Source organism: Mucor velutinosus (assembly GCF_035048745.1).
Source record: "Mucor velutinosus strain NIH1002 chromosome Unknown tig00001564, whole genome shotgun sequence".
Taxonomy (NCBI): Eukaryota; Fungi; Mucoromycota; class Mucoromycetes; order Mucorales; family Mucoraceae; genus Mucor; species Mucor velutinosus.
This window is the reverse complement of record NW_027041906.1, coordinates 4300779-4326781: the sequence shown is the minus strand read 5'-3', so window position 1 is coordinate 4326781 and position 26003 is coordinate 4300779. Positions and strand designations below refer to the sequence as shown.

General features: G+C 42.1%; 9 protein-coding genes across 9 annotated transcripts; 5 read left to right on the top strand and 4 right to left on the bottom strand.

Moving 5' to 3' along the window:
- Positions 1 to 484: 484 nt before the first annotated feature.
- HMG1_4 (3-hydroxy-3-methylglutaryl-coenzyme A (HMG-CoA) reductase isozyme) lies at positions 485 to 1557 on the top strand (the record flags this gene model as incomplete). Its single annotated transcript, XM_064830906.1, has 3 exons — positions 485 to 869; positions 933 to 1047; positions 1104 to 1557. The coding sequence occupies 3 exons, from the start codon at positions 485 to 487 to the stop codon at positions 1555 to 1557; spliced, it is 954 nt and encodes a 317-aa protein (XP_064683408.1).
- Positions 1558 to 1772: 215 nt separating this feature from the next.
- Positions 1773 to 4433, bottom strand: ATC70_011719 (uncharacterized protein; the record flags this gene model as incomplete). The annotated part of the gene is made up of 1 exon (XM_064830905.1): positions 1773 to 4433. One exon carries the CDS (start codon positions 4431 to 4433, stop codon positions 1773 to 1775), a length of 2661 nt encoding a protein of 886 aa, XP_064683407.1.
- Positions 4434 to 11125: 6692 nt separating this feature from the next.
- On the top strand, positions 11126 to 12795 carry VMA3_2 (H(+)-transporting V0 sector ATPase subunit c; the record flags this gene model as incomplete). The annotated part of the gene is made up of 2 exons (XM_064830904.1): positions 11126 to 11398; positions 11509 to 12795. The coding sequence occupies 2 exons, from the start codon at positions 11126 to 11128 to the stop codon at positions 12793 to 12795; spliced, it is 1560 nt and encodes a 519-aa protein (XP_064683406.1).
- Positions 12796 to 13392: 597 nt separating this feature from the next.
- Positions 13393 to 14722, top strand: DYS1 (Deoxyhypusine synthase; the record flags this gene model as incomplete). The annotated part of the gene is made up of 2 exons (XM_064830903.1): positions 13393 to 13902; positions 13964 to 14722. 2 exons carry the CDS (start codon positions 13393 to 13395, stop codon positions 14720 to 14722), a joined length of 1269 nt encoding a protein of 422 aa, XP_064683405.1.
- A 202-nt stretch (positions 14723 to 14924) lies between these two features.
- On the top strand, positions 14925 to 15951 carry ATC70_011716 (uncharacterized protein; the record flags this gene model as incomplete). Its single annotated transcript, XM_064830902.1, has 2 exons — positions 14925 to 15797; positions 15853 to 15951. The coding sequence occupies 2 exons, from the start codon at positions 14925 to 14927 to the stop codon at positions 15949 to 15951; spliced, it is 972 nt and encodes a 323-aa protein (XP_064683404.1).
- Positions 15952 to 16247: 296 nt separating this feature from the next.
- Positions 16248 to 18473, bottom strand: ATC70_011715 (uncharacterized protein; the record flags this gene model as incomplete). The annotated part of the gene is made up of 2 exons (XM_064830901.1): positions 16248 to 17763; positions 17827 to 18473. The coding sequence occupies 2 exons, from the start codon at positions 18471 to 18473 to the stop codon at positions 16248 to 16250; spliced, it is 2163 nt and encodes a 720-aa protein (XP_064683403.1).
- Positions 18474 to 21123: 2650 nt separating this feature from the next.
- On the bottom strand, positions 21124 to 22014 carry ATC70_011714 (uncharacterized protein; the record flags this gene model as incomplete). The annotated part of the gene is made up of 1 exon (XM_064830900.1): positions 21124 to 22014. One exon carries the CDS (start codon positions 22012 to 22014, stop codon positions 21124 to 21126), a length of 891 nt encoding a protein of 296 aa, XP_064683402.1.
- A 109-nt stretch (positions 22015 to 22123) lies between these two features.
- On the bottom strand, positions 22124 to 22612 carry ATC70_011713 (uncharacterized protein; the record flags this gene model as incomplete). Its single annotated transcript, XM_064830899.1, has 1 exon — positions 22124 to 22612. One exon carries the CDS (start codon positions 22610 to 22612, stop codon positions 22124 to 22126), a length of 489 nt encoding a protein of 162 aa, XP_064683401.1.
- An 805-nt stretch (positions 22613 to 23417) lies between these two features.
- ATC70_011712 (uncharacterized protein) lies at positions 23418 to 25902 on the top strand (the record flags this gene model as incomplete). Its single annotated transcript, XM_064830898.1, has 3 exons — positions 23418 to 23895; positions 23952 to 24478; positions 24529 to 25902. 3 exons carry the CDS (start codon positions 23418 to 23420, stop codon positions 25900 to 25902), a joined length of 2379 nt encoding a protein of 792 aa, XP_064683400.1.
- Positions 25903 to 26003: the final 101 nt, after the last annotated feature.

The window sequence follows — 26003 nt, the reverse complement described above, 5'->3', positions numbered from 1 at the left end:
TGTTGTTTATTGTAACATTGTTCCGTTCGCAGGACTGCAACTATAGATGCTATTCTGCTGTAGGTCTTGATGAACGCTCAATAGTGGACGGGATTTGCCTGATATCCACAAGCAAATGATAGCGGTAGTGTGCTATCTAGCGATAAGGGTATGACAATCCACCGAAATGGAGCAAAGAGTTACAGTACCAACCTTGGTCTATTGTCAGGTCAGTATATCATGGAGCAGCTTTCACGCAGCGCTCATGTCGATACACTTGATGTCTTTCCCCTTGGTTGGCTGTATAGGGCACATCCTTCCGGTATTCATGCTCTTGAATGATGCTCTCATTACATCACATTGAATCTGATGATCAGGCCAGCATTATACACCACTACAGCTGTCACATCCAAGGCAGCCGAAGCGGCCTCTCCGCTTTCCCTACATCAGCCTGCCCATCTTTTTTTTTTCTTCATTTATACACACTCTTGAATCGCGTCTAAACATGAATCATCCACAAGAAGACCACCTGTCATTAGAAGATCGCATTTTGCGTATGGCTGCTACGGATGCTAGTGATCTACCTGATTTCCCAGATGACAAGAGTGATTTGCCTTCCGATTTTGAATACCATCCTGAAGAGTACGATCAAGATGAAATGGAGGTCGTCGAAGAGATAGCAGAGAGTGAACTACTGAAATACTTGGATCAGCAAGAAAGTGGGCTCTCTGTGGCGCAAAGACTCTTTTACCATGAACTCAATACAACCGAGTATCAGAGACACAGCGGTTCATGGGATCTGAATTGCCTGTCACCTGAAGCTGTGGAAGAGCTGTATAGCAAAGGATGGACTGAATTGGAGGGACAATTGGACTTGGACACGTTGCGAGGTACAGAACGCATCGGTTACCTGGTGCCTAATGCAACGGACTGATGATCTTTACTTTTACTAGGTGCGCATAATGAATCTCTGCAATTATTGGAACAAGGTCAATTCACTCCTGCAAGCAATTTTAGTGAAAATGATCCCTCCAGAGACACAGCTGCCAGAGATGATTCCATTTTATGGTATGTAGACAATGCGAGCGTATAAGCATCAGTATTCATCATGTGTTCCGTGACAGGTTTGATCCTGACAACCAAGCAGACCATCAGAAAGGCATTGTCGATACACCTCCTTACTTTCAAAAGATACTCGAGTTTATCCAGGGCCCATTGATGCACGATATCAAGCAGATGGTGCGTCTGAACGGCCGTACTGAATACCAACTAGCCTACTTCCATCCTGAAGGCGCTAGATACGAACGTCATCGCGATGCACTGCCTACCGATGATCCAGCGGACCGACATCAGAGACGCATCACGGTGGTGTTCTACCTGAATCCTGGCTGGATCGCAGAGCATGGAGGCGAGGTAAAGATATACAGTCGCCCTGATGATCATGGGTTACCTGAAGGTGCAGAGAGAATTGTGAAGCCCTTACTGGGCAGGATTCTATTGTTGCTGAGTGGTGCTGTGGATCATGAAATCATGCCTTGCAAGCAACCCAGATTTGCTTTAACTGCGTGGATGCGATAGATGGATCTAAATAAAAGCCCAGATTGCTTTATGTGGCAATGGAGTAAGAAAAGATGCTCACGATGGTTGTTGGATCAGCTTGGGGCTTATCAAGTGCCATGGCATGAGCGCCTGTGTTTTGCCAGTCATTCGTCATTTTACATTATGTCTTGTATTTATTAGTATTTAGTTATATAGGTATGTACAGAATTGAGTTGGAACAGTAAAAGCTCAAGTTACATCATGGGATGCTCGTCGATGAAAAGAAACTTGTTCATCTTGCGAGGATTAAAGTAACGGAATCTTGCAGGGTTTTTGCCATTCGCTTGCTGCTGTTGCTGGTCGGGCGGGATATATGCATTGAATTGTACAAATGGAGGAGCTGTCGAGAAGGATGATTTTCGACTATTGATACCAGCGTTTTGTTGTGGTGGTGGTGCGGATGGCTGCCTGCTGCTGTTGTTGTTGCTGGTTGTGGGCAGTTGTTGCACGCTGAATTGATTTTGAAAAGAGATGGACTTTCGAGGCTGCTGCTTTGACGTCTTTGGTGGAAGAGATGATGATGATGTGGATGGTTTTTTGGATGACAGTAATGAGGATGATGATGATGGTGATAGTTTAATGAGAGATGCTTCATGAGGATGCGGTTGATGGTCATTGAGAATGGCGTTTGGTTTGAGATGAGCCAAAAAATAATCAGGCTTGTTCTTTTTGTGTGTCTCATCGTCAATGTGTTTCGCTGTATGGGTTGCATTACCGACTAACTGGTGTCTGCGGATCTCTACTTGGATCCAGTCTGCTACTTGGAACCAGTTCTTGCATGAAAAACGGAATTCTCTTGTGTTCTGCAAAACGTCGTATGATTTACGAAGGCCCACTAAAAAATCCTCCATTTTGATGCCGGTCAGGATCTTGGCTTGATCATCAGCAGAGATACACGTGTCGTAAATGTCCATGGTGACAGAGATCACTTCAGCAGCACGCCATAATTCATCGCGATCAAAGGCGCAACGACCCACATCGCCCATATTGCAGGTCTTGATGGCGCTGAGCTGGGACAATGCAGTGGACAAACAGATGTTGAGCGACTCCAACGAAGCTCGGCTTGGCCTTGTGTCATTCATCTCTGGAATGAACAGTTTGTGCAAAATGATACGCGTGGCATTGTACTCGATATTGACCCTCAAGCACGCCAGAAACAGATCTTCACTTCCATACTCGAACCCACTGTCAAACACCAGGTATTCAGGCAGGGCGCTATGGAAATCCAGCAAACGTTTGTCGTATTCAGCCAATTGTTCCACTGTCAATTCCGAGCTTTGCTGTTCATACAGGGCAGCCACAATGTCGGCCTGAATTTGCCACAGCGTAAGGCAGTGTGCAAATGTAATGACGCCGATTTCACCTTCGTCGATATCTTGTTCAAACACTTGGGGCAGATCCACTTGACCAGGAAACTTGGGTTGGGGTGTGTTCTTGGGCGAGCCCGCCGTGTACAGTGAAAAGTCAGCAGCCCATGCAAACCACCAAAGCCTGGTATCCATCTCCTTGTCGTAAGAATCCACATCTTGATTCACCATACGAGGGTAGATGTCCAATTCATGCAAAGCAGAGCCAGCCAAGCCGGCATAGTGATGTCTTTTGGAGGGTTCAGCACGCAAGCTCATGAACAGAAGCGCAGCCACAGTGTAGCGATCAGGCGTATCGAACGATTGCGACAGACATTCTCTGGCACGACTAAAGAAAAACTCTTCCTGTTCTTGCAATTTGTCTTGATCCTTCAGAAAGTGGCTCAGTCCTGGCCGTGGGTGGTGTATGACCATGTGGCGAAACACATAGGAGCAAATGGCATTGACAATCAGTGTATCCGTGGGAGCATCTTGTTGCTTATACCACATCATGAATTGGTCTTTGCGCAGGATGGGCTTGAAGCGAACCCAGCAGGTGAAATAGGTGTCGACACAGGCATCTGCAATCTGCTGTAAGCTTGTCATTGAATCAGAGTGTGGATTACTGATTTGGCCAAGTCTGCAAGTGGAAGCGAAAAAGTTGACTGGCTTGGTTTGGTTACTCTTGTTTCTGTACAGTAGCATTTTATCTACTACTCTTGATTTAGGCTCTTGTGACACATCCGCGCTTGAAATATCCCCACTGGTATTCGCAGTGCTGTTGGTGGCATTGCTGGCGTGTGCTGCTGTGGATGCATTGATGTTGGAGGAGCAGCACATCTGGCTAAACGCATCAATCAGTGAGCGCAATTCCGATGCATTCGAGATCTTTGCTTCCAAGTTAATTCCGACATCGCTGTACGAAAACTGGATCTTTGACAATACATCAGTGAGATGAGGTGATGCCTCTAGATGACCAGCAGCATGGATCGAGTCGGCAAGCACTTTTGGCGGTGAATTGTGGTTGACAGTAGATGCAATGGATGGTCTGTGTATGGGGCTCTGCATTGACTGCGCACTGTAAGTATCGTCTTGCCAGTAGCTGTTGGATTGCAGTGAAATGTGGTCATCGAGACTCGACGATTCTAGGTATTCTGTGTTGGTGGTGGCGCCTGCTGAATAAGGAATATCAATGGGTGTGGCAGATGGTGTTGCTGGCAGCAAGTAGTCCATGGATGTCGGTGAAGACAGAATGGACGACTGGTATGGAAAATATCTGCTTGTATCAAATTGAGAATAGTGAGACTTGGACCAATCTTGCTCCTGTTCCTGTGACGGATGTGGATGCTGGTGGAGGTGCTGTGGTTGCTGTGCCTGTTGCTGTGGCGGCTGATCGATACTAAACACTTCAAACGATGATGATTGCATGTACCAATCATCTTGATCGTCTTGGGCAAATCCATTTGCTCGAATTCGTTTTGTTGATCTCTCTACTGTATCAAAGGGCATTTGGTTTTTGTGCGTGGTCTTTTCTAGAGTATGTAAAGAAAGAAAGAAAGAAAAGAAGAAAGAGAGTGGTGGGAAAAATGCAACCTTTTGTATAGAGATATTAGGAATCTGTTACACCAACAACCTCTTCTGACTCAAGTATCAGTGATTGGGCACAAGGTATTTATATACATCGAGTTCATTCTAGGGCCATTAAAATATGAGATGTCCAAACACCAAAAAGATCTCTCCGTTTGTGATAAATGTTTGCTCAGAGAGTGTTACTCTTTGTCCTACTTTCCAGCTTCATCTGCGGAATGCTCATTTACAGCATGGTTGATGTGATAGAGGTGGAAGGCATTGGTGGTGTCCTGTTTTCCGACATCTCCGAGTGTCACTCTTATCGCTGTACTCCGCCATGATTGATTAACAGTTTTTTTTTGCTTTTGGGACAAACTGTTCCCTTATCTCACTTTTAAATAGCTTTCTGAGCTTATCGAAGATAACCATTGCTCCGTGGGCTCAATTTGGCTACCATGCACATATACACTCATTCAAAGAAAGGGAGCTCTGTTGTTTACAGTCTATTGACAGGTTCCATTGTCACTTATCCACATTGTTAAGAGGGAGCCGCCCCCCCCTCCTTTTTTTTTTTTTTTTTTTTTTTTTTGCACCAGTGCATGTACAGTTGATGACATTCAGATGTATTATTTCACAATGCAAATCAAGTGGTGGCACATTGATTTGTGTATCCCAAAACGTTGAAACAAGATTATGTTCTTTTTGCAACAAATCAAGCACCCTATGCACAATGGCATTCACGTCCGTGTATATATGCCATTCAGGCACACGGCAAGAAAAGAGCCATTTTTCAACCTGATCACGTATTTCAATGAGCTGGTGCGTTTATCTGTAGAAGCATTATACTTTTTGCCATAAACTTAAAAAAAAAAAAAAAAAAATGAGCACATGTGAATTATAGATTCATTACTATTATTGATTTGTTATTGTTGCACCGAGAAAATTAAACTGCTTATAAAGAAATTCCCAACTAGACAAATTGGAAAAACACCAATGATAACCAAGAGAGTCATGGCTGATAAACTATATGCTGGCACTATGCTGTTGCTACCACTAACTTTAGGCTCGAAATGATCCATGGGCATTTGTGTTACTGTCTAAATGAAATGGTCCCTAGCGAATATGCTTCAAAATCATGTAGATTTGAGAACAACATATATACATGCATGGCATTGTATTAGTTTTTGATATAACCTCACTGCCAGCAAAAAAAAAAAAAAAAAAAAAAAAAAACAGAGAGGCTTGTTTGACAATGTGAAGCGTCTTCAAGCTGATATGGTTGGCCGGATATACATTGAATGTCTATAAAATCAAAGAGTATTCGAAAAAAAAATGCAATGCCAACATGGATATGCTAATCATGACTTATACGCATGAGTGGTAGCGCAAGTAGATTAGCTCATTTTCCAAGCAAATGCATCACATGTTGACAAGGATCTTTTATGCCATGGTGCAGGATGAGATATCATTTGTAGAGAAAAAAAAAAAAGGCTTTCTATATGAATTGATACGACAATCCTAAAAGGGTAAAATTAGGAAAATCAAATGTCTCTTTTCAGTGTTACTCTCGCAGGCAATTCAAAGGAACCATTAAGAGATGGCGCGTGTCATATGAAATCCTCCCCAGAAAATAATGTGGCTCCTTTTGAATCGAAGCAGCGCACTGATTATTATCAATCCGATACACCATGTCCCGCGTCCTTCATTTGCACATGTAACCATCCCCTTAAGTTACCAGCCTATAGTGTAGAATGACCCCACACCTTTTGAAATCGTCCGCTTATTAAATTGTGCTCTTTTCTAATTATACATTTGGGTCTTTGAATAAGCATTGCTATTCATCGCTGTATGTCATCAGAAGCGTCGCATTTACACTTTTGTCGGGCACCTTTTTCGTATTTGACATGATTGTTGCTAGAGACAAGCACATCTAATGATATTTAGATTTAACGACAGTGAGTCCTAGTTTGTGTTGCATTCGGTACATAAGAAGCCACATAGGGTAATCTGATCGCACACACTCATTTCTCATTGTATCAAGTTGCCGAGAGAGTGTACATGGCGTCAAACTTTCAATGAGCAGGAAAAGATGATTAAAATGAATCATTATTCCAGAGAAACAACTGTAGAATTGAATCTACCTTTTAGTGCCTTTTGTTTAGCAGTTCATTCTCATTGACACGCCATCTTTCAATCTTTGTTGAAGTCTATATCCTATATTTGTTAATTTTCAAACTTTTTGGAATTAATTCGACCTATTTTGCTAAATTCGACCATAAAAATGTGATGCTCATCGCATACTTCCTAATGCTTTCTTGGGGTACTTTCCAATGCGCATCCAATGGCGCTAATTTCAAGAGATGGTTTGAACAGACTTATTGAGCAATGCTGGAAAATAGAAAACGAGGCTTTTGGCAAAAAAGCAGAGATTTTGCATATAAAGTTCTCACAAACAATGTTTCAGAGGTTGCGTTGGATCTAGAGGAACATTTTGATTTCATATATGCCTTAGTAAAGTCTTCATTTTTGCAGCCAAAAACGCGATTGTTTGATTTTCGATTTTTTGATGAGGTATCCCTCATAGGGCAGCCAAAGTTGTTTTTGGGCGTTTTCTGGTTTAAAAAACAGCACCAACCGAATGCCCTACAGCATTGGCCACCCTTGATCTGCTGCTGTTAATGTGGTCTCATATTCTTTCCTTTTTATCAATCTACAACTTGTTTTGATTACATTTATTATGCCACCATCTGCTTATAATTTGAAAGAAGCGTGAGTATATCAATAGAGGAGAGGAGAAATTGAAGGAGCAATCAGTGGCAGAAGAAACAGCTAGATGTAATGATCCACATTACATACGTTTCAATCCGCATGATTGAAACATTAGTATAACACACACACATATATATATATAGATAGTCTTCTTTTTTGACAAGCATTGAACGGTAGTGAAAATATCTGTCATTACTACTCATTATATACAGTACTTTTATCACAATAAATCCATCACTTGATCCTAATACTACTCGCCCAAAAATATTTTTCATGTTTTTTAATAAATATTGCCCAAGTTTAAAGACATACAAATAGTAACACCAATCCGCCCCTCCCTAGTAGATATATATATATATATATATTTTCACAGAATCATTGCACTCTTATTACACTAGACTTGTAACTGTTTTTTCAAAAAATGAAGAAAATTATGCAGAACGCCCAACTCTTGAGGTGGGCATTATTTAAGGTTTTGGTCGTTTTTTTTTCTTGCAACCAATTGGTCGAAAAAACGCACAAAAACAACTTTGGCCACCCTATCATGGTTTGGAGTCGATTTTTGGCGATCCCAAAAAAGGTGGGCAAACGTGTCAGAGAGCAAGTGCTAGACGAGACAAGTCGTTTGGTATTATTCTGGCGGTCTGAAGCAGCCTATACAAGGAGATATAGGCAACCATATACCATCACATTTTGCTGCATTTTGGCCTTTTATCGTCTCTAGAATGGTGAAATGGATATGGTGAAAATGCAATACACCGCATTCATATATCTGGATGTCGTGCTTTTTTTTTAAAAAAAAAAGTTAAATGTGTGCTTTGAAATTGGCTTCCAAGGCGAGGTAGCCGAGTATATAGCAACTAGCCGATCTATCTCGCTATGCTCGATGTCGGCGTCGCCCTGTGGGCTCTCGACAAAGACATTTTAAATCTATAGTACAATTTGGGTATATCAAGTAGAGTTTAAACAATTTATTATTAGTTAGTAAAAGAAAGGCTATACTAGAGCCACCAGGAGGAGGAGAGGAGGTATCTCCCTCAGCATTCTTTTTGCTTACACTGATATCAAACAGAGCCTACTATTGGGACAATAATGTAAAAGAAAATTCAGGTTTTATGCAGCATTTGTACATCACAATTGTCATTTTCTGATAATAGAGTTGCCATATCATTCGCTGCTGCTGATGCTCTTAATAGATAACGACATATAGCTGGTGATAAGTAAAATATAGGACTTGTGTAAGATTTACAGCCACTTTTTTGAGATATTGCCATTGCAAAAGACATATTCATGAGGCAAAGCTCCCCCCAAAAAAAGTATTCAGGCTATTCGATTGTCCTTTCAATTCCATAATCTCCATTTAATCAACATTGCAATCATCATTGTCATCAAAAGAAAGGCATTTAGGTCAGCCAGCAGCAATGCCGCCGCCGCCGCCAAACTTGATTCAAACTCAGCTTATTATTTTATGTTCAAGATTGGATAGATTTTGTCTTTTTTCGACTTCTTTAATTTATTTTGTTATATTCGACTATATAAACTGTGATGATCACCCTAAGCTTCCTAATACATTCTTGCCGTCCTTTTCAAGACTCTTCCAATGGTGCTAATTGTAATAGGTATTTTGAATGAAATTATTGAGCAATTTGGTAAAATATAAAATGAGGTTTTTAGCGAAAATAGCCATATTTTGCATATAAAAGCCTCATAAAAGTGGTTTCAGAGGTTGCTTTGGATCGAGAGAAACACTTTAAATTAATATATACCATAGTAAAAGTATTCATTTTCAAGGTAAAAAACGCGATCGTTTGATTTTCGATGAAAGCCATGAGGTACCCCTCATGCTTTTTGGTTGATTTTTGACCATGTTTTTTAGGTCTCCAAAAAGTTGAGCAAAAGTGTCAGGAAGTTACTACTACTCGAGTACGATTGTTTGGCGTTATTCTGGTGGCTCAGAAAGGCCTCCATGTCAAGATATGAAGGCTTGAAAACTGTCGAATTTGGTCATGTATTGCTTTATGGAGTTTATTACACGGCATACAACACATCTTTGGTAGCTACAATTTACTGGAAGGGCAGTTCTGCAGCCTATGCAGCTTCTATCTAATTCGAGTAGGAGGCATATTGGTTTTGGTAAAGCTAATTCATGCAAATTTTGATGCGCTGTATTGCTGGTAAGCTTATTAACAATGGAAATGAAAACCCGAATTTGTTACTTGAATACTATGGTTTTGCGCCTTTGCTTCGCTACTGTAAAACCCCCCTATAAATCAATGGTATCAAGTGTTGAATTAGACGCGTTATGTTCTTCCCCCAAACCCCCCCTCCCCATTGCCAGCTTTGCCGGTGAGTTTATTCACCTTGTACGGCACACAATTCTTTACATTTTAGAAAGGGTATGATTGGCTTTTCTGCTTTTTTTTTTGAATGCTTTACAGTATCTATAGTGAAGATGGATGTCGCTGTGAAAGCAGTACACTGTAGCTTCAATGAGAGATTCAGCTAGTTATATGCCTTACTCGAGAAAAACTATGCATTACATGTCTTTACAGTAACTAGATGATTGCATCTGTACAGGATATGTACAGATACACACACGCACACACACACACACATCTGGTGCACCATGAAAGCTCTGGATGTCGCTCTTGGTTGCACACAGTTAGGTAAGTCTCACGCTATGATTTCTCTGCACTCTCCTCTCCCCTTTCATTGTATGGCACCGATTGCTGTAAGAATCACCTTTAGCCATCGCAGAGCGTTTGAATAAAGGGGCATCCATTCATACTACATTTACGTGGTGTCGAGGCCAATTTTGGAATCGACATGATTGTGGTGATACTGTAACAGGGAACATCATCTCATCTCGAGACAGTGTCCCCTCATCTATTTTTTTTTCTGAAATGTAAATACTTCACGATAAGCTTGTGAAATGAAAGAACCGTAGCAAGATGAACTATAGACCATGAGTCGCAACTGCTCATATGTCAGAAGATCATTGACATGTCAGCGCGAAACATGGCATGATTCTTCTCCGCCCACTGATTTTATCAGATAGCATCTTTTTTTTTTTTTTTTTTTTTGGCTCTAAATTCAACTATTGCACAAGATGATTCTATTTGGCAATATTGTTCTCTTTTCATTTAGATCCCAGTTTTGATAATTACAAAACGATGTGTATAACTTTCTTTCTCCAATGCCACCAAAGGATGTTATGGCAACCTGGTGCAAAAAAGATATGAAATCAACATCAATGCAATGCTTGTGAAACGTAAATCTATTTTCATCGATATATACACCCAACAGAAATCTCGCGTTCTTTTTATTCAATGTGTCAACTGTATACCAGCATGTGCATTGAAGCGTACACTGAACAATAATGCCATTTCATCATGTTTCGGTGGGAACTAAATGTAACTGTGTTTATGAAAGGGGTTTATCGATAACCCCGAAACAGCACACGAAATTTGCCCTATTTACTAGGAATTTGCTTGGGCAATGATAGACGACATGCAATGACAAATATGATGTAATCTTGGCTAGTTGATAGCATCTCTTTCATGACTGCAATGTTCATGTTGTCTATATGAATATAAACGCTAATCTCAATCATCCAAGAGAGGGTTCATTGGAGAAAAAAAAAAAAAAAAAAAAAAAGGCCTTCTCGGTGTGAAACAACATTTCGCTTAACGGGACAAGATCCAAATCTTCCAATCTATATGATCAGTGTAATCTCTGTTCTCTCTTTCTGTGCGTCACTTTAATGTGACACGTGTCTTATATAAAATAACATAACCATGAGCGACTTTCATCTTGCTCTTCTTTTCCTTTCTTCTCTACTCTTCACATTAAATAATTAAACAATGGCCGGTGGTGGTGAAAATCCTAAAACTAAGCAAACTCCCAAGAACAAGGCTTGTCTCATCTGTATTGATGGTTGGGGTATCTCTCCCAAGGCTGATCATCTCGGCGATGCCATCTACAATGCTGAAACTCCTGTCATGGATAAGCTCGAAAAGGAGGATCCTTTCGTCCCCATTGCTGCTCATGGTCTTTCTGTCGGTCTTCCCGATGGTTTGATGGGTAACTCTGAAGTCGGCCATCTTAACATTGGTGCTGGTCGTATCGTCTATCAGGTAACTAGATAAAATGCGATCTTTACTACTTTTTACGTGGTGTGAGACCGCTTGTTTCACATACATATCCAGAGACAGATTTGAACTGATAGCATAATGTGTCACTGTAGGATATCGTCCGTATCGATCTTGCCATGAAGAACAACGAGTTTGGTCAAATTGAAAACATCAAGGGTGCTTTCGAGCGTGCCATCAACGGCAACGGTCGTCTCCACTTTATGGGTCTCGTCTCTGATGGTGGCGTCCATGGCCATATCGATCACCTCATCTCTCTCTTGACTGCTGCCAAGGCTGCTGGTGTCCCCGAATCCTATGTTCACTTCTTTGGTGATGGCCGTGATACCGCTCCCAAGTCTGCTGCCAAGTACATGCAACAACTTGTGGATGCTATCAAGAAGCTCGGTTACGGTAAGATCGCGGATGTAAACGGTCGTTACTATGCTATGGATCGTGATAAGCGTTGGGAGCGTATTCAAGTTGCCTTTGATGGTATGACCCAAGCCAAGGGTGAAAAGGTCTCTGACCCCGTCAAGGCCATTGAGGACCGTTATGCTGCTGGTGAGACTGATGAGTTCTTGAAGCCCATCATTGTTGACGAAGCTGGTCAAATTAAGGAGAACGATACCATCTTCTGCTTCAACTTCCGTTCTGATCGTATGCGTGAAATCGCTCAAGCTTTCGGTATTGCTCCTTGCCCTTTCGACTCTCCTGTCCCCAAGAACATTGAACTCTACACCATGACTCAATACAAGGGCGACTTCCCCTTCAAGATTGCTTTCCCTGCTCAATCCATGGACAACGTGCTCGCTGAATGGTTGGCCAAGAACGATGTTCCTCAAATGCACATTGCCGAGACCGAAAAGTATGCCCATGTCACCTTCTTCTTCAACGGTGGATCTGAAGCTCAATTCCATCTCGAAGAACGTGGTTTGGTTCCCTCTCCCAAGGTTGCCACCTACGATCTCCAACCCGAGATGAGCGCTGCTGGTGTCGCTGAAAAGGTCGCTGAAGCTCTCGACTCCAACAAGTATCCCTTCGTCATGTGTAACTTTGCTCCTCCTGATATGGTTGGTCATACTGGTGTCTATGAAGCCGCTGTCAAGGGTGTTGCTGCTACTGACAAGGCCATCGGTGTTGTTCTCGAAGCTTGTAAGAAGAACGGTTATGCCCTCTTTGTTACTGCTGATCACGGTAATGCCGAGAAGATGATTGCTGATGATGGCAAGAGTCCTTTCACTGCTCACACTTGTGCCAAGGTTCCTTTTGTCATGGCTGACGATGATGCCAAGTTCAAGTCTGATGCTGAAGGTGCTCTCTGTGATGTTGCTCCTACAATTCTTGCCTACATGGGTCTTGACATTCCCAAGGAGATGACCGGAAAGTCCTTGTTGGCTTAAGTTTTTATATAATTTAGTTGGTATATAGTCGTTGTTGGTTTTTCATATATTTTTTTTTAGATATACATAGCATTTTTTCATTATAAAAAAAAAATAAATAAATAAAAAACAACTGTTTGCATGTAAATTACCTTTTCCAATGGCTACTTTGGATTTAGAAACGTTTGACTGCATGACAATGTTGATGGTTGCTCGTTCCAGTGCCACGAAATGCGATAATCCGTGTAACAGGGATAATTCAGTGCTTCGCTGGTCGCAGATCCTATTCCATGCTATCGTGCAAGCAAAGTGGATAGTTGATTGACGAGCTACTACTCTTCGAATCACAGCAATGCATTGACAGACTCCTTGGCGTAACATCCCAACAAGAAGCCCAATTTCGGCATATCAAAAGAAGGGAGATGTCGATGATGAATCCTATCAAATCAAATGGGCTTTTAAAATGCAAAACGCTATCTCTGTGTCTCTATTCTTGTTTTGGGAAATATTTGAGGAGAACCAGAAAGAGAGGGACAAGAAGCGGATGAGTGCGAGAGGCTTGTGTATTTTTTTTTTCTTACCTTTACCTTCTTTCTATCTCACATCTCACTCTTAAAGATGCCATCGATATTGCCTACACAGATAAGTGAACCGCCTCAGAGGAAATTCTTTAGCAAAATCACATCCACAAAAAACCATACCCGTCATTTCATGTCTGACAACAACGACGCTACATATGACAAAATACCTCTAGACACTCATACAACAACCCATCGACATCATACAGCGGTCTCTACAGCATTACAGCACCATGTATCCCTATCAGACAACTCCAAATTTCTGCTGTGCTGCTTCATGTGGTACATTTGCTCTTCATTGTCAAGCAACACAGCTAAACAGATTATGAACACCTTCAAGTATCCCGTAACCTTGACTTTTGTACAGTTCCTCATGGTCTCCTGCTGGTGTGCCTTGATGGAGAGAGTCTTCAAGTCATCCGGCATCAAGAAACCCACCAAAGTCATTATACAGACGATTGTTCCATTGTCGTCGTTTATGATTGTGGGCCATGTGTTTTCCAGTATCAGTATCAGCCGAATTCCAGTGAGCTTAGTGCATACGATCAAGGTATATAATATACAAACAAAGGGAGGGGACAATGTCAAAACTAAAATCTACATACTCACAGGCATTAGCGCCTTTATTCACCGTGCTGTTTTATCGATTTATCTTTAATGTGCACTATTCATCGCAGGTATACACAGCCCTGATTCCACTGACGATGGGCGTTATTTTGGCATGTTCGTTTACCTTCTCCAACAACCTCATTGGGTTGGGATGCGCCTTTTGCTCATGTCTTGTGTTTGTGATGCAAAACATCTTTAACAAAAAGCTGCTGTTCAAGGAATCCAAGATGGGCGAGCACAACCCCAACAAGCTGGACAAGATGAACATGATGTTCTACTCGGGCTTTATTGCGTTTGTGTTGATGATCCCCATGTGGTTTTATTACGACGGCTATCTGTTCCTGATCTACAGCGAATCTGTGCAATTGGACGTGAGCAAGACACGATTGCTGATCTACTTTTTGTTGAATGGTACAACGCACTTTGCACAGAGTTGGTTTGCATTTACGACATTAGGCATGTCTTCACCTGTTACGTATTCAATTGCATCTTTGGTGAAACGTATCTTTGTTATTGTCATGAGTATAATTTGGTTTGGACAACAAGTGAGTTTTAGTCAGACATTGGGCATCGCATTAACGTTCATTGGGCTCTGGATGTACCAAAAGGCCAAGCGAGAGATCGACCAAGGCGAGACAAAGGCCAATGAAAATTCGATTCAGGTGCTGCCCACAAGTAACCTAGAGACGAGCGAGCATCCAGGCAGCAACAGCATCAAGAAATGGATCGATAATCGACTGAATAATGAAAAAATCTTGTAATAAAGGTGTTGTACAAATAGACTTGTTTTGTAGCTTATAAACGAGTTGTCTGTTCTAATTGATCTTTTTACTTTTTTTTTTTTTTTTTTTTTTCTTTTTTCCCTACAACAACTATAAAAAGGAGAGTCCCATTTCTCCCATTTTCCCTCTATTTTTTTTCTTTTTCTCTCTCTTCCTTCCCAAAAAAAAAAAAAAAAAAAAAATGTCTTCAGATTCGCCTATCGTTCAGGTACCAGAACCCGAAGAGACGTACAACAGCCAAGACCTCATCTATTCAGCACAGCAGCAGCAGCCACAACAACCACAGCAGCAGCAAAATGACCAGATGGACGAATTTGAGAATCATGACGCTATTCCTCAGAAATTAAAGCTAGACCTCAGAGGAACTCGTATGGAACTCCACAGAGACACATTGGTTAATTTACCCGAGAGCCTGTTAATTGCCATGTTTCCCAATGGCCTCGTTTTAGCACGACCACCAGACGAATACGAGGACGAGGACGAGGACGAAGAAGAGGACTATGATGGACTTTCACGCCATTCAGTTGGCGTTGACGAGCAAGTAAACCTCGTGGATTTCGACCCTGCTTGTCTGGAATATGTACTCAAGTTTTATACACACGCGGCTCAAGTTCGGGACCAAAACCAACAAGATGCCGATCTGCAGAGACTATTAACAGCATCAGCAGCATCGTCGCCCGTCTACTACACACTCTTGACAAAGCAGCCCATCATTGTACTGCGTGAGGAACTAGAATACTTTTGTCTGCCAACGGAAAAGAACCAAGATGCAAAGCATTTGAAGCTGGAATCAGGCAAATACCTCCAGGAACATGATCATATCTTTGACGCATTGCAAAAGAACATTTCAAGGGAGAACAACGTCGCTGAGCAGCACCTGATTGATATGCTGTGCGATGCAGGCTTCCAGAGAGATGATCGATGGGGATACCGTGAAATTGAGCCATTAAAGACCACAATTGTCAGTATGGCGCTTGTGCTGCTCAAGACCATTGGACCCAACAACCACATGGCAACAGCGCAAAAGCTATTTTTGTTTTGGAGAAAACCAGCAGTAAGTGATTTTTGAATGAGAGTCTATGATGATGTGCTAAGATTTTGTCTTGTAGCGCAAATGTTGGTGGGATGGTAATACAGTGGAATTAAAGGATCAGACAATCCGCCTATGGGCAAGGAGAACTTGGACATTAGAATTAGCTTTGGTTTAAGAGAATCAAAAAGAAACAAAAAGGACAGATATACCAATTACTTAATGTATTAAATGTATTTCAACGTATAGAAGCGACAGCACCTATACATAATTCAGACAACAAACACAAACGCATTGCACACAGACACCTCACACACACACAACAATATCCCCCCCTCCTCCTCTCCTCTTCCTCTCCCTCTTTTTTCTTTCTTTCTCCTTTTCTCTCTCTCTCTCTCTCTCTCTCTCTTTTCATTTTGTACTAGTAATAAGATCAATAAAAATTTATATACACAAAAAAAAAAAAAAAGACACTTATTGAAAGTAGAACGAAATGTCATCATCATCGCTGTCATCTTCTTCAAAATACATTCTAGTTTTACGATGTTCATCTACATTGGGTACAGATGGCAGTCGTTGACGAGTCATTGCAGGAGGTGATGGTGCCATACCGGCAGCGGCATTCACAGAGGAGGAGGAGGAGGAAGAGGGGATAGGAGGCAACTCTGCTCCAACATAGTGGTTTGTGATAGAGGTCGAATAAATGCTCTCTGGGTCGATTGAGTTTGATCGCTTCTTGATGGACAATGTCTTGTAGGATGAGGATGTATTGCTGCTTTTGCTTTGGTTCAGCAATGCTCTACGGGCCGTGGTGGTAGGTGATAAGAGATGGCCATTCTCTAAAGAAGAAGAATGGCTACTGTTCCTATTGCTATATGGCACAGGTGGCAATGGCATTGTATAGTGGTCAATGGTGCTGCCTGATGTCTGTGCGACGGAAGCAGGTGATGTGGGCCGAGAGTATGTCTTTGCTGAAGCTGTTGAAGTAGAACTACTCGTCGTGAGCTGTCTTGATAGCGTACTTGAATCATCGCTTTCGAGTTGCATCTTGGCTGGCTCCTTTTTACGGTTATTCTTTCGAGGAGGAGGATGTAAACCAACAAATGCACCACTAAATGGCGATTTCAATGCTGCTGCTCGGTCATGGTCGTCAAAAGGTGTACTAGACGCAAACATAGCTGATGTAGGCATGTACATGTACTGTGCGGCTTTATCTCTGTTGTTGTTGTTGTTGTTGTTGTTGTTGTTGTTGGCAAGGTGAATGTCGATGGATTGGACGGGTAATTTGTTTGATTTTGTACTGGAGGGCCTTGAGGTGGGTGGTGATGGTGTAATGGACCTACGCTTACCATTGCTGCTACCTCTCAGAAGGCTCTTTTCAGAACTCGTCCTCGTTCTTGAGATATTCTGATCCGATGCTGCCTTTTTAAGGGTTTTGCCATCTGCTGTTGATAACCAAAAGCTATCTTTCAGCGGGCTGCTCGTAGTGGAAGATCCATCCAATGTGCTTCGATAGCCATCATGCCGCTTTGCGGTAGGAATCGCGTCTGCGATCTCTACTGAAAGAGGCAGTTCATGTAGCTGTGCTTCAATGGCATGCTTTCTAAGTTTGTTGCCGCTGTCGCTGCTGTGGATGCTGATGGAGTCAGGCACGGAACTTACTATAACTGGAATTTTCGCACGAATTTCATCTACCTCACCACCAAAGTTAAAAGTCAATTCTAAATGATGAGTGATAGCGACCAAAGGAGAATCGATATCGTGCTCCAGCAACATATCCAGTTCTTGCTTGACCAATAAAGGCACCGAGATAGCACCGTAATCTTGATCTTGCACGTCCAAATTGTTTATTGTTGCTGGTATGACACGTTTCACGGTCTTGGAGAATAATCCGGCATCTCCGTACTTGACGAAGCTTTCAATAATTGGGCTATCCCTCTTGATGCCTACGATGGTCATATCGGCTTCTGTTTTAGAGACATTGCGACACCTAAATACAAGGAATGCGTAAGCAAAACTACCATGGCAAAAGGCTCTGGACACAGAAATTTACTTGAATGTGGTTGTCTCTATGATTTGCGTGTAAATTTGCTTGACTGAGAATGCCTCGTTTAGGCTTTTAAAGTCAATCAAGATTGGTATATAGCCTTGTTCGCTGCAAACGATCTTTGGTGTCTCTACTCTGAAGCGCAGCATGTCATTGACGCCATGCTCAAATGTTCTGGTGGTAATCACAGCGATCAAGTCTCTTGATAGAAACATGTGTCGACGAATGACAATGGTGCGGTTCACCACAATCGATTTATTGATGCCGCCAAGCGAAATTTTGAGTTGCACTTTGTAGTCTACTCTTGCTCTTTGGTTATGAAAGCTTCGAGGATAAATGTTGGGCACATCCAATTCCCAAGGCAGTACATGCTCTCCCATGGGTAATATGGCGGGTTTCTGTAATAATTTCATCTTTAACTTTGGCAGTAGAGGCGTTGTCACTTGGTTATTGTAGTCAAATGTCTTTACTGAAGATGCTCCCTTGAATTTCACTGTGATGGATTTGATTTTAAGAGCTTTCATCAATACGATGCGCACATGGCCCTTGAGGGTTTGGCTCTGCTCGATGGTGTCAATGTCATTGGTGGTGCCAATGAAATCGAGATACCTGACGGCTGGAACAATCTCTGCTAACTGTATGCCTTCTTTCATCAAGTGTGTTGTAATCTATAGTGACAAAAACTAAAAGAGAAGCAAGAGAAAATACAAGCACAAGGAATTATAGACATTATAACGCCGGCATTCAATTGTAAAAAAGGAAACCCGACTTCTAAATTCATTATGTGCAACAGGCTGATGTTACATCAACAGACCTTTTTCCCTGAGCTTTGGCATGATATAACTTGGCTGTTGTCGGTGCCCATTTGAGTAAATTTGCCCTGAAGATTATTTTAGTAAAAAGTTACTCTGTTTGAAAAAAAAAAAAAGAGTGCGGTATAAGTGCATGGACAACGTGTTTGCGGTATCACATTGAACTTATTGGTAATTACGAGGCATTGGTGAACAAGTGCTTGCCTTGATCCCAACTATTATTTTCTTCATTTTAGTCGTTGTTTGGTCGAGATGCCATTGAATATAGCATAAACTAGCTAAATTTTCAAGTGGGGTAGTCATAGATCAATGTACACAGTGTCTGGGATAGCTGCTATTAAAAGTATAGCAAACCCCAATTCTTTCTCATTGTTTATTCTTCCAGGACGCTCTGAGAGTACAAACATTATAGTTTGCAGATCGTCTTCAATCTCAGGTCCCCATCAATTTGATTGTTGAGAATAGAGTAGAAGCCCCAATTTAGTCTAATAAACGCAGCTGTTGCGAAATGGAGGCATGGGATTTTTCTTGCTTTTCATCTGCTGAAGCAAACTCGTTGATATTTATGATTTTACCATAGGCTACACAAATTTGGATATTGGCATGGTTGTAACCCAGTCGCCGTGCACTCGGATTATCAGTTTCAGTTGGGTATAATTGTTACACTCTAATTCTCTTGAGTTTTCAGATAAGATTCTATTTCCCATGACATGACATGCCAGACTTGACAAATGTCTCGATGGCTAGGTCGCAGTAAGCAGTGACAGGATCTTTGAAAGATCTACTATACAACATGGCATCACTTGCTTGTCATCCGTCTTTCTTTCTTTCTTAAAGACCAAATGAGTAGGGCGGTCAGCATATTGACACACCCAAAGTTAAGTGTCGAGCCAACGCCAATGTCAAATAATAGGATATGAAATACGTCGAGAATGCGGAAACTAAAGGCTCTTTGGTAATGCTCTTCAGGAGCAAAATGCCATTACGATATTTGCAAAATAGGCTTACCTGAGCTTTCACCTTTTAAATGATAAAATGCATTTCTTCCGTCTTCAGCATGAAAGTACCTGAAAGAGCAATCTCAAGTCTGAACAGCAATAGGCTCTCCACCCGTCATACTCAGGACCAACAGCCCCAGCCTTATGCGGATGCTAAAGGCTTGATATCAGGCCCACTTTGAGGGGCTGCTAAACGTATACAGGGTGATAAACAAAGCCAGAATATCAGAGACCTCGTCGAGCAAGCGATAGCTCACAGCATCCATTTTTCTGCTGTTAATGGATTGCCTGACAAAGCACAGGAGATCACGCAAAACATAACCATGGCAAGTCTTGTTGAAATTGTACTAAATGATACCTCACTACAATGACACGAGTAAGTTTATTACTGATTTACATGCCCATGTTGGTATCATACCAATATAAGCCAATCTTATCAGTGGTGGGAATTACTCGTAGGTTGCGTTTGGCAACAGTGTTTCCATTTATTGCCTTGATATTTTATAATAAAAATGTACTATTTCAAGTATATTTCAAGCAATCAGTCCATGGCTATGACGCTAGGACCCTTCCTAATTGTGGATTTGACTTTCCTACGATGATGCTCCATAACTGTTTCCATGGGAATAGCTCATATAAGGGCCCACAGAATATTAGCGTTGCCTCTCATACTGAAAATTATGCAAAACGCGGCAAAGGTTGGATGCATTCGAGTAGTGATTATTCATGCTAGAAGCTGTTTGGGACTGCCAGAGTAGCACCAAGCAATTGCTTTTATCTAGTAGTACTTCATTTCTGATCTCTTTGCTCAACTTTTTCTGGGTCAGAAAAACATGACCAAAAAACCATGAGGGATACCTCATCAAAAATACCAAAAATCAAATGATCGCGTTTTTCACCTCGAAAATGAAGACTTTTAATATAGTATATCTAACATCAAAATGTTTCTCCCAATCCAACGCAGCTCCTGAAACTTTGTTTGCGAGACATGTATATGTAAAATCTAAACATTTTCGCCAAAAACCTCATTTCTTATATTCGTGAATTGCTCTATACTTTTATTCAAAACACCCCTTGTACTTGGCACCATTGGATGCGCCTTGAAAAGCACCCTTAGAAAGCTTAAGGAAGCATTGGATGATCATTTCAGTTTATATAGTCGAATCGAGTAGAATAGTTTGACCAAGTCGAAAAAAGGATAGAACCTGTCCAATCTTGAGCAAGAAAGAAATTTCTGAGTCTGAATTAATTTTGGCCGCGGCGCTGCTGGCTGACTAAAAATGCTCACTACTATCATCTCATCTTTGATCGCTCCCGCCCCTGTGCTGAATTGTATTCAACTCAACATCCAAAAGGTGATCAATGAGGGTGTCATTCATGGAAGTCTATAGCTTATCTTTTATTTAAATCGTTTTCATACATTTGTCTCAATATACAATATCACGGAAAATTGCGCCCGTCGCCTGACTATAAGCATGCTATAATAATGCCATCTACAATGGAACTTTACGCAATGCATGAATAACCCAAAAATTAGAAGTCAATAAAGCCAAAGCACCGGCCTGATGAGCAGCGCCCAAGCTAATGGGCACCATGTAGATAAGCGTACAGATGCCCAAGGTAATTTGAGTAGCAGCAGCAAGCATCATGGCGTTACAAGCAGCACGCGCATTGGGAGGCAATGGCAAACGTCGAGAATAGAGCCAGAAGCCAGTTGTACACAACGCCGTGAATTCAGCTAATGTACGATGATCGAATTGAGCAGTTACTGGATTCTCCAACAAGTTGCGCCATTTACCCTTATCCTGAGGCTTGACATAATGGTCGCTCCAGAGCTCGTTCTTGGGAGGAATGTAGCCTTCGCCCATCTTGGGGTATTCAGTGTAGATTAAACCAGCATCTAGACCTGCTACAATACCACCCGACAGGACAGTAATGAAGATGAGACCACCCAGCCAGTGAGAGTATTTGCGCAATTGTTTCAAGACAGGGCTATTGATCATGTCCGCAACGTGTTTAGGGTAGGTGCCCTTGGCCAACTTGTCGTTACGTAGGATACCAGCAGCAGAGAAGATGGCACCAGCATAAATGATGAATGCAGTACAGAGATGAGCCGTGAGACGGTATTGACTAACACGAGGTACAGCACCCACTTCCTTCATCAAGGCCTCATTCAAACCAGACTTGACCATGAACCAACCCATAAAACCTTGGAAACCCATGACACTTGCAATGAACAAGACTTGCTTTTGAACAGATTTGGTCATGTAGCCACGACGAGCAAAGTAGATGCCAGGCAAGAGGATGGACATGCCAATGAAGCGACCAATCATACGATGACCCCATTCCCAGTAAAAGATACCTTTGAAATCCTCGATTTCCATATGACGATTCAAACTGTCAAGAAAGAGAGAGAGAGAGAGAGAGAGAGAGAGAGGGGGGGGGGGTGAGTACATTTCAGGGGAACATGTTATACACACACACGCATTCAACCTACAGCTTGTATTCTGGATATTGTTTGTATTTCTCAAACTCATCTTTCCATTCCTGTTCAGACCTTGGTGGTTTCATGCCAGAGATGACGTTCCATTCAACAATCGATAAACCAGACTCAGTGAGACGAGTTAAACCGCCTACAACAACAATAGCAAACACCATGCCAGCATTGAAATAAAGCCAATAAGCGACAATGGGCTTAGTGTGTGTAACGACGGCTTTGGTGGATGAAGACACCGTGTTGTGAGCAGATGCCGCCATGGACGACATGAACTTGTGTCTCAAACTAGCTCTGCTGCATGTCAAACGAGAGAGCACCTTGGCCTTTTGAGGCCATTGCATGGATGAAACGGCATTGGATGTCAACAGTCGCTTGGGTGTAGTAAATTGGCATAATGAGCGGGTCGACACAGTATGGCGAGGATTCAAAACTGGTCTACAGCGACTAGCAAGGCACGATAGTCTTTGCAGTGTGCGTGGTATCATGTTGTAGTGTAAGCAAAGCAAAAAACAGCAAGAAAAACAAAAAGAGGTTTCTTTTAAATATGCTGGATTTGGCGGGAAAATTTTTTTTCTCGAGAGAAAAACCACCTCATTATTTCAAGAGATGTATCAGATATTCCATTTTTCGATACAGGGATAGCATCTGGTTCAGTTTGGGAAGCATCCCTTTAAGCTGGCTTGAGGGTTGAATGCTCAAGCACGTTTGCTGTGATGCGCTGTCCATCCACATACAATGCCGTTGCAATTTTGTGATCCAGCAATTGGCCTCACTTTGAGAGTGTTCATGTTCACGCCATTTCCAGAAAACAAAGCCTTTTGATTACTAGCATGCGTCTGATTTGAGAGAGAAAGAGAGCATTCGTCTGGTATGATCGGTAAATTGGCCCCATAGCTTGGGTAAATGAACATTTCACTAATAAACAAGCCATGATCTATTTTCTGACAGATGTTGAGGCTTGCATGAAATGCTCGCTCCCTTTGGTCCTACATTACACACACACACACACACACTGCGCTCTCCGCAAATTACAACATTTTGAATTGAAAATGGAGCTACAATAAACATGTAATGTTTGCTTCTCTCCTTAGTGCAATAATATCAATGCTATTCCCTTTATTTTCTTGCCCCCTTACTTGGCCTACTATACTTCCCCCCCTTCTTGGCTAATCACAGTTTTTCACTTGGAATTCCATCTCTTTCTCTTTTTCTCTCTCTCTCTCTCTCTCTCTCTCTCTTTTACTGGCCTTTTTTCATATAGACATACGCGCCCTCTTTTGCACACAGAAAATGACAGATGATTACCTCGTAGAAGACAACAGGAGCTGTGCAACTACCGCCACTACCACTACAACACACACAACAGCAACGACGAGGAAAAACAACCAAAACACATTTTCGTGGTCTTCGACAAGTTCGTCCTTCTCCAATTCGACACTTTTGACGCAAGAAGATGCTGCTGCACAGGAGGACGAGTTCTCTTCCTTGTACCTGATACTTTTGGATGAGTTCTTTGACCTGCCCACCAACGACAAGAAGGAAAAGAAATTGAGTGAGATACTGGGCCGTGCTGCTTCGCATGGAGACATTCACACCGTACGACAGATTATCATGGACGAAAGGCTACGTCCGTATTTGAATCTGGATGCATCAGATGATGAAGAGAATGATGGTTCAACACCACTGATCTATGCAAGTTGCTTTGGAAAACTAGACATTGTCAAATACTTGCTTCAAGTAGGAGCCAAAGTGGATGTACAGGACAAGAGTAAGCTTATTGAGTTTGCATGAATTTCTGTTTATACTGACATTCTCTCGTAACAGTTGGATGGACTGCTCTCATGTGGGCAACTACCAATGGACACCATCACATAGTGCAAGCCTTGTTGGAATACAGCGCCTCATCAGAGACCAAATCTGCCAGCGGAAGAACAATTTACGATCTTGTGGATCTCGAGAACCAAGACATGATTAACATCTTGAATCAGACAAAGTTTGCAGAGACACAGCACCAACAACAGCAACAAGAGCAGCCCCATTTACCGCCTACCAAAGCACTGGACACTGAAAAGGAGCTGTTGCACTGTGAAGAGAGCTTTCGATCTGTACACAAGTTTAGCTGGGATCAATGCCTTCCAGACCAGATGTTTGTGTTTGCTCAAGAAGAAGTGGATCATATATTAAACGTAGCCATATCCAATTTAAAACTGCCCATCAAGTCAAGATCTGAAATCTACGTTCCTGCAAACATCATCTTTTTGTGTGCACGATTTGCTCATTACTTTACGAGTAGAGAACTGGTGCATGAGCTACTGTCCAAGGCAGTACAAAAGATTGACGCCGTAGTCAAGGTAAATGTCTAGCGCTGTTTCTTGCTCATCACTAAACAATGAATCCATAGTCCAATGGCAATGACATCCATACGCTGGCTTTTTGGATTGCCAATCTGTCTCAATTCTTGTACTATTTGAAAAAGGACGCTGGTCTTGTGGTTGCAACAGCAGAGCATCAACTTGAGATTTCAGAACTCATATCAGAAGCATATACACTGCTTGTGCTTGACTCGGAGAAACGCATGGACCGTATATTAGAGCCTGCCATGGTGGAATATGAGCAACTAGATGGCCTTGAAGTCGTGGCATTTGCGGATGACTGGCATCGCTTCTTTCGTCGCAGCAGGTCTTCTCCACCCAATAGACGGTCTCTCGGCAACACCAGTATCATGGATTCCTTGTCATCACCGCCATCACCACAACTACCACCATCCCAACAGCAACAGCAACAGCAACAACAAATAAGAGCTACATTATCACCCCAATCCATTACATCACTGATGACATCTATCCTGTATGTGCTTCAATCATACGACGTACATCCAGTGATAGTGATTCAGGCCATGGCACAGCTGTTTCATTTCCTGTCATGTGAAGTGTTTAATCGAATACTGTTCAACAAGAAGCATTTGTGTCGATCAAGAGCACTCCAGATTCGCATGAATTTGACAGTCATTGAAGAATGGGTGCGCGAGCATCATTTACCCACTTCATTAGGCGCCTATTTCAATCCCGTCATTCAGCTTGTTCAGTTACTGCAATGCGTATCACAACTCGCCGATCTGATGGATTTCATCCATACGGTCAAGGCGTTTGATTTGCTAAACCCCATGCAAGTGAAGCGTCTGGTGCTCAACTATCGCTATGAAGTCGCAGAGCCTAAATTACCCGAAGAAATCGAGAAATACACCATGCAAATAGCGGAAGACACACTCAAGAGTGTCCAAACAGAGAAGCAGCAGCAAGAAGAGAAGCGATCCATGGACACGAGTAATAGCAGACCTAATAGCATCTCCAGTCTGGGCAGTTTACTCATGTACAGCATGTCACAGCAAAGAAAGAGGAGGCCCAATGCCAATCGCCTTTCTGTGCAAAGTGTACCAGACACAGCCATGGACGATGATGCATGCTCCATGGCGAGCTTGGATGACGATGCGTTGACACACAGCAGAGAGATGATTGTTGAAAAGCGGGATTCCAAGTACATGCTGCCATTTTCACTGCCTACAACGACCAATATGGTGCATTCAAGATGGGACAGCAATCAAAGGCCAGAGCCCATCGGCACGAAAGAAGACATGAGTCTGTCGGATAGCATCTACTTTGAGCTCAAACAGAAAATGTCGATAGAAAGAGAAAAGAGCATGCGAGAACGCAGTATTATCCCCACAATACCAGAGGAATGGCTAGAAAGGTTAGACCACCACACGGGCCAATATTAGTACAGAGTGAAAACCGCATGTTAAACCGATGCTTTTGCTTCTGCTCTCTCCTTTTATTCCATATTCTCCTTGAATATAAATATATATATATATATATATAT